This window comes from Conger conger, chromosome 5 (assembly GCF_963514075.1).
Source record: "Conger conger chromosome 5, fConCon1.1, whole genome shotgun sequence".
NCBI lineage: Eukaryota > Metazoa > Chordata > Actinopteri > Anguilliformes > Congridae > Conger > Conger conger.
In genome coordinates, this window is record NC_083764.1 from 63,445,127 (window position 1) to 63,452,626 (window position 7,500).

Here is a 7,500-nt window from a genome sequence, read left to right on the forward strand (position 1 = left end):
TAAATAAAATTTTTTATTTTTTATTAAACACTTTATTTGAAGACCATATGCATAATCTGGGGGCAGCCTGTAGCATAGTGGCTAAGGTAAATGACTGGGACACGCAAGGTTGGTGGTTCTAATCCCGGTGTAGCCACAATAAGATCCGCACAGCCGTTGGGCCCTTGAGCAAGGCCCTTAACCCTGCATTGCTCCAGGGGAGGACTGTCTCCTGCTTAGTGTTAATCAACTGTACGTCGCTCTGGATAAGAGCTGCCAAAATGCCAATAATGTTGTGTAATGTAATGTAATGCATAATGCTTGTATGACACCTACGTACATAAGTGTACATAACCATTCATAAATCTCTGTAGCACTTAAATGACCCTTTCTAACAGTTGACACCATAGATTTTTAAATAGAAGGTCACCTCTTGTAGAAGTAGTTTGATCCCTTTATAATAATTTGGAGAAATTACTTTTTATTCATTCATAATTATTTCACCAGAAACCTCTGTATATTTGAACACCTTCCTGACAACGAAATCCATTGGTGTCCGTGCGTTACCGTGGAAACATGACATTACCTCACCCCTGTTTTCAGGTCCTCCAGGTCTGAACCCAAACGCAGGCCAGAGCGCCCCCCAGAGAAGAAGAAAGGTAAGACGACCTCATGGACCCATATTAAGTTCTGAACCTGACTTTCAGCGGCCAGGTCTCACACTTTCAGTCCCGGAAACACAGCATCTGACCCGCCTACAATGGCTGTTACCTTCAGCTGGAATTCTGCTCGATTTAGTGTCAGAAAAATGCATGATTTTTCAAGGTGAGACCAGGCCAGTGTTCATGAAGTGTTTTTGGTGTAGGAGTGATGATCCTGCACAGGCCTTCACCTGTCTACATCCTGACTGTACTTACTATGGGCTGGCCTGTAGCGTAGTGGTTAAGGTAAATGACTGGGACACACAAGGTCGGTGGTTCTAATCCCGGTGTAGCCACAATAAGATCAGCACAGCCGTTGGGCCCTTGAGCAAGGCGCTTAACCCTGCATTGCTCCAGGGGGAGGATTGTCTCCTGCTTAGTCTAATCAACTGTACGTCGCTCTGGATAAGAGCGTCTACCAAATGCCAATAATGTAATGTAATGTACTATGAGCTGAATAGCTAAAGATTAGCACTTCTACTCTGATACACCTTATTGATACACATTCTGACTCTACTCACTTTATTAATGCAGACTCAGTGCTGTTCTTTTACCCACAAGGTACACACATGTACACAAGAAGACATACTAGAGGATATTATTATGATACGGCTATTGGCAAAATACAAACACATTTGTGAGGTAGTGGAAAACAGGTTTGTCCCTTAACCTGTGTGTGTGTCTCTTTGTGGTGTTTGTGTTTGTGTGTGTGTGTGTTCATGTGGTGTATGTGTGCCGTGTGTGTGTGTGTGTGTGTGTGTGTGTGTGCGTGTGTGTGCGTGTGTGTGTGCGCGTGTGCGCGTGTGTGTGTGTGTGTGTGTGTTTTTGTGTGTGTGTGTTTGTGTGTGTGTCCACAGAACCAACTCCGGCAGAGAGGCTACAGAAACTGCACACTGATATTAAATTTGCACTGAAGGTCGACAGCCCGGTGAGTGACCTTTGACCCCCGGCTCATGGCACACTGCTCCACACTGACAGCCCTGCGCCGGCTGGAACCGGACTGTTCCGGAACGCGCCGGTCCGCTCCTCCGCACGCACGCGTGTGCGGGGCCTCTGCGGTCGCCATAGCAACCGCACGTCTCTGCCGTCATGACCAAATGAATAGCTGGTCCATGTGGAGATCATCTCTTTGCCGCCCACAGACTCATTACTCGAAAGAAAAATAGTCTTTTTCAAAATGACCTACATTGTGACATGTCATGTGTTATAAATTGCCTAAAGTTCTACAGACTCATTAAAGCATTGGAAGCATTAAAGTGCAAAATTACACAACCGGACGTCGCATGTGAATTTGGTGCATAGAGGAAAGAACCAAAAAAGCCAGTAAAGATTAGATAACATAGACCAAGAACAGATAAGTTGAAGCCTAATTACTTTTCTCACTGTTGAGTTTATCGCTGGTGTACAGTATTTAAACCTCTGGCATCCAGCGGACGTTATCCAGAGCGATTTGCACGTTACTCCATTTGTAGAGCAGGATATTCCCTGAGGAAACAACACTGCCATACATTAATTGCTGAATAAAATATCAAGTGTTGTACATACCGAGCTGAACTGAACTGGTGTGCCCTCTCCAGGATATAGACCGCTGCGTGCAGGCTCTGGAGGAGCTGGCCACGGTTCAGGTGACCAGCCACCTTCTGCAGAAGAACCCCGACGTCATCGCCACGCTCAAGAAGGTACGTCCGTCCCGCAGAGAACATTTTACATTTTTATTTTTGTCATTTGGCAGATGCTTTTCATCCAAAGTGCACAGGTTCTTCCACAAGTTAAAAGCATCAAATCCATAAATCGTAAAAACATGCATGAAGAGCTGTTCTGAGTTCATCGGTCACCGAGATCATCAGGATGTACGCGAAGAACGAGAGTGCTTTGCGGTTTCTGTAGCTTCCTATGGGAGCTGATCATTAGAGGCGGCCATTATTTCACTATGGGGCTTTTTGGCACCAGAGTGTGTGCACTGGGTACCTAAACGGGAAGGGATAACTTTGTTGTATGTCGCTCTGGATAAGAGCGCCTGGTAAATGCCTGTAATGTAATGTATGTAATGAATAGGAATTTTAAAAATCTTCTTCTGTGTGGCTCAGAAAATTTTTTTTCCCTCGAGGGTAATTACTTCAGTGTGAATACATTTTTTTAACTTGAAAGTACAGGGCAAAATATTTTGTCACGGCGAAGTCATAGTTTTGAATGGATTTCAATGGGGAAATTTGCTTTTTGGCACCAGAAGCTTAATAGGCTGCAATACCTCCGTCAACCACTGGGCGTTTGCGAGCTTCTTGGGGAATGGAGAGCCCTGGTCCCCTGCTCACGGCGGACATCGAGTGTGAGCGGGAATCCCGTCCCCGTATCCCGGCGGGTTTTCACCGGTTCCCCACTTTCCTCTCCGCAGATCCGCCGCTACAAGGCCAGCGCCGCGGTGATGGAAAAGGCCAGCGAGGTCTACAACAAGCTCAAGCTGCAGTTCCTCAAGAAGCCAGAGGGGGCACTAAAGTCCCCGACGGAAGAGAAGAGCCTGCCGGAGGTTGAGGCGATCCAGAACGCGGGTAACTGTCCGATCGCTTTCATCGACCGACAGCTGCCCCCTCTGTCACCTCTCCCTCTCCTTCCTTTTGTCCCTGATTGCTCTTCCTTCCTCCTCTTCATCCTCCTCACTCTCTGATATGCGTGTGTTTCTGTCTAATTTCCTTGGCTCCCAACTTCTTAACCCCTGCTTGCCACAAATGTGTGATGGATAATTGGAAAATGGAAAATATTTTAAATCCTTAATTGAAATTTTATTTTGCGCTTGACCCTCAGACTTGACGCCCGTGAACGGGGAGACCCAGAAGCAGGAGGACAGCCAATCGGCAAGCAGCCCCAAGTCACCTGACCAAGAAATGAACAAGGAGGAAGAAGCCGAAGCCCTGGTCCCCATCAGGTGAATTTCCCATTTTAAGACTCCTTCTTACCCCCCTCTCGCCTCCTTACCCCCCTATGCCTTTTTTCTCCCATTCCGAACAGCACAAGGCTTAAGCCCACCTTATCCTGGTGAAAGTGTTATTCTGTATTTGTGCTGTTATTGCTCTTTAAGTGCAGTATTGAACAGTTACAACCCGCCTTTTTCTTACTTTAACACATTTGAAAGACGGTTGTAATCCGTTTGCACTCAAAGGGAACACGTCTTTATTGAGATGTCAAGCATCACAAAAAAGTTTCATATTGGCACCCTCATTGCAGTGGCATGTCCATTAAAAACCAGTTTTAATGATTTCCGTTTCTTTCCCCGAAGCTCGAATCCCAGTAGCCCAGTCGAGCATCTGACGCACAGTGATGACATCACGGATTGCGCCGTTCCCACAGAGACTGAAAGGCCAATCATTGAGAGCTGAGGAGACCTTTTTTAAATAAAATAAAAAGGGGGGGGGTTTATATCTGTGGGCAGAGCGGTTAATTTTGACTGAATCTGGCATTGTATGGACTTTGTCCTTTTATCGACTGCTTTTATTTCCATGACTTTTATACTGCAATTGAACCCCGCTCACTTACCCCATCAACCTCCCCGTCCACCTTTCCTTGTGAAGTCCTAACGATGTAATGAATTCATATTGTGTATAAATAGCGGAACGGAATTGTGTTTTTAGCACCTTGGAACAGGATTTGAGAGAAAGGAAAGAAATTGACGGGAGGAGGGAACTGTAATGTGAATGTCTTGCGACTTTATTTTTTATTTTTTTTCTAATTGTGCAGTTACAACACCCGACCTTATTGTAAGGAGTGGCGCTGTTGTCAGTGTCAGTAAAAATGTGTCTGTTGCCTTTATTGAATCATCCTTACTTACCAAAGGGGTCTGCAGGAGGGGTGGTTAGATAATATAAAGGAGAGAACAGATTGGATACAGAACTTGTTTTTTTTTAACATTATTATTATTGTTATTATTATTAGTTTTTAAAGTCTGTCTGACATGATGTAACTATAGCAACGAGGATGACTTAATTTTTTGTCTTATCAAAGAACCTTCCAATGTATTTTTGTTTTCAGATAATTGCTGCAGATAAATAGTTTTTGTGCTCTTTCTGAAAACTGCATACAGCACTACGCTGTACTTAACTTAGTCCTCTGGTCTTCCTTTAATGTCCCGTTACCCATACGCTCATTGATTTTGGAGAGGTACTTGCACTGTGTACGGACCCGTTAAACATTTACGACTTGTTACGATCAGATAAATGTATGCGGCATTAAGATGCCATTATTGTGCTACTCGTAAGTCAGTTAGAAACCAAAAATACTTACTTGGTTTATAAATGAGTGTTTAATGTGCAATGTTAAAGCACAATGAAAATTTCGAAACTAAGGACTAAGTTTAACAATAATAAAACTGTCGACACAATGGTCCGTGAGACTGGACTGAAACTTTCTTTAGGTTGATAATGAAGTTATTGATTGTGAAATAAGCAAGAAAATTAGTAAGCCTTACCTGACAAATCCCAGCACAGAGGCTGAATGGTTTTTTAAGCTTATAGCCGCTTCACAGATTCTGTTGCACAGTTTCTGCTAAGCAGGACTTACTAATACTAATGTGTACTGTATTAATGTGTATGACCTGTCATTTTATAAATGCTTATTTTCTGATGTTCTGTTCAATAACGGGCACACACTAGCCCGATTTTGACCGAATCCCAAAACTCAGCATGACCCACATCAAGTTTGAATTGCGTTTATTAGCGATTTAATTGTTTTTTTCTTTTTATCCGTTTATTTATTAAAAAAAAAAAAACAACGTATTGTATTGTATGCCTCGTGCCAGCCTGCCTGCCACGGCCCCTCAATGTACGAACGAATGAATAATCCAAGTGACCAACTTGGCTGTGTAGCCGTGAAATTAAAAGTTAATGACGTGGCCACAGCTCCGAAAATCCAAATGTTATCAAGCCTCTACAATGGCCTGGGCCTTCAAGCCTTCAAACAGATAGAACCTGCTCATATTTATCCTTAACTACAATTAATTGGTACTGGATTATTAGGGTCATTTTATTTTGTGTATATATTTTTTTTGTCTTTTTTTTTTTCGTGTGTGTGTGTATGTGTGTGTATTTTACCACTTGAATGTTTTGTTTATGTTTTGGCTGCTCATGGAAGAGCTTTTCCCCCAAGAAATACAACTTAAATTGAAAATGTGTTTCTGTGTCTGTAAAACTGTAATATTGCTCAACGCACCCAGATAATGAATATTATATAATGAACCCCTAAAACGTTACGTTACACAGTAAGGGAAAACAGCAAATTGACAAACGATTTTAAACGTAAGGTCCTCTACTTAAGCCTGGATCGAACACTTACTCTTAACTTGGTGAGCCCCGTTATTACGAATACATCCATTATTTATTTCGCATGCTAGCTAACTCTCTCGCACAATTGTTATTTAAGGGCGTCCCAGAATTACGTCACGAACTTCCTTATCACCATAAAGCTGCCATACTTCATGGCGAATACTAAAAAGAGAGACAGAATCAGTGCCCAGATAAGAAATTACATTTCCCCCCACTAAGATACACACAGTTAGTCACCTGATCTAGGCGCCATTTTGTAAGAATTTCCCAGCTGGGTACACGGATAGCGTTTCTGCACATTCGCTGCCTGACCACATCATCCTTGCCCGGCGAGCTAGCTGCTGGCGGTGGAGACGGAACAGCAGCGGGCCGGCTACCCCGAGAGATACGCCCGCTTGCCCGTTGCTCTTGTCCCGCAGGACAGTGCCACGTAGCCAACAACCATGGCTCTAAAGATTGTTAAGGGGAGCATCGATCGGATATTTGATAAAAATCTTCAGGATCTTGTACGTGGCATAAGGAATCATAAGGAAGATGAGGTAAATGCATACGCTTTGCAAATCTGATAATAAAAAAAAAAAAAGTTATTCAGCTAACTTGGCGAACGTTAGCTGCTTTTCATTAACACAAACCAATTGAAACGCTATTGGTATGGAAATATATCTTGGAAACATTCGCAAGCTAGGGATAGCAAGCTAGCTAGGTCATGTTAGCTGGAAGACTAATCAGTCGAGAAAGCCAGCACATACAACCCAAGGTTGTTGTCAGTCACATTTCCTGTTACTCGAACCTCTTATATCTAATTTCCCAGAGTTCAATTATTGGTTTATTGAGTGATTAGTTACAGTCACGTTTGATAACCGCTTACCACACTGACAGGGTAGCTGGTCTGTGCCGTGTGCGGACACCTGGATATTGTATTTCATTTTTCTTATTGATTTGCAATGAAAACTACTCAACGCAGTTGATGTTGCCCACGTCTAATAAATATCGCTAAAATGTATTTTTACATTGTAATTATTACTAGAAAACGGATTATTGCTATAAACCGTATTGACAATTGGCTAGCTGGAAGACTGTTAGGCCCCGTTTGATGACAACACTAGTATTTCAGTGGAGGGAGGGGTCCGCGTCCTATTAGACTACCTTCAAAATTCACACCCACCCTACCATCAACATTCACACCCAAAATTCACACCCGGAGAACTGCGTTTGAGATGCACTGTGTGACGCATTTTAACGTGCGTGACGCGCCCGGTACAGGTGGCCATACTTCTGCACCTTAAAGATAATTTCCGTTGCTTTTTGTGTGTGCATAAAGAGGCGGGTTTGGGCGTGTTGTTTCTTCCGTGGCGCACCTGTGAGTCAAGTTACACCGCTGATAGCGGGCCAGCTCCTGTTCCCAATCCTGCCTTGCTGCAGTGTTGCCAGTGCAAAAAAAAAAAAAAAAAACATGATAGTAAAATACTCCATTCATGTTCAGCTCCACACCCGCACAAGAACACAATTCT

The 7,500-nt window shown here is 43.3% G+C and overlaps 2 protein-coding genes across 6 annotated transcripts in view; both read left to right on the forward strand.

Annotated features, from left to right (window-relative positions):
- The window catches only part of hdgfl2 (HDGF like 2), a 17,228-nt gene extending 11,394 nt beyond the window's left edge, over window positions 1-5,834 (forward strand). For both annotated transcript variants that reach the window (XM_061242865.1, XM_061242866.1), the window contains 6 exons: window positions 583-638; window positions 1,538-1,608; window positions 2,258-2,359; window positions 3,073-3,226; window positions 3,480-3,600; window positions 3,952-5,834. In XM_061242865.1, the coding sequence (XP_061098849.1) occupies window positions 583-638; window positions 1,538-1,608; window positions 2,258-2,359; window positions 3,073-3,226; window positions 3,480-3,600; window positions 3,952-4,051 (604 nt within the window). In that variant the 3' untranslated portion in view covers window positions 4,052-5,834. The remainder of the gene's footprint in view (window positions 1-582; window positions 639-1,537; window positions 1,609-2,257; window positions 2,360-3,072; window positions 3,227-3,479; window positions 3,601-3,951) is intronic.
- Window positions 5,835-6,160: 326 nt separating this feature from the next.
- The window catches only part of ap3d1 (adaptor related protein complex 3 subunit delta 1), a 31,082-nt gene continuing 29,742 nt past the window's right edge, over window positions 6,161-7,500 (forward strand). For 2 of the 4 annotated variants that reach the window (XM_061241919.1, XM_061241923.1), the window contains exon 1: window positions 6,162-6,528. In XM_061241919.1, the coding sequence (XP_061097903.1) occupies window positions 6,433-6,528 (96 nt within the window). In that variant the 5' untranslated portion in view covers window positions 6,162-6,432. Of the gene's footprint in view, window positions 6,529-7,500 lie in introns of all 4 variants that reach the window. The other 2 variants (XM_061241921.1, XM_061241922.1) reach the window with 2 other exon arrangements.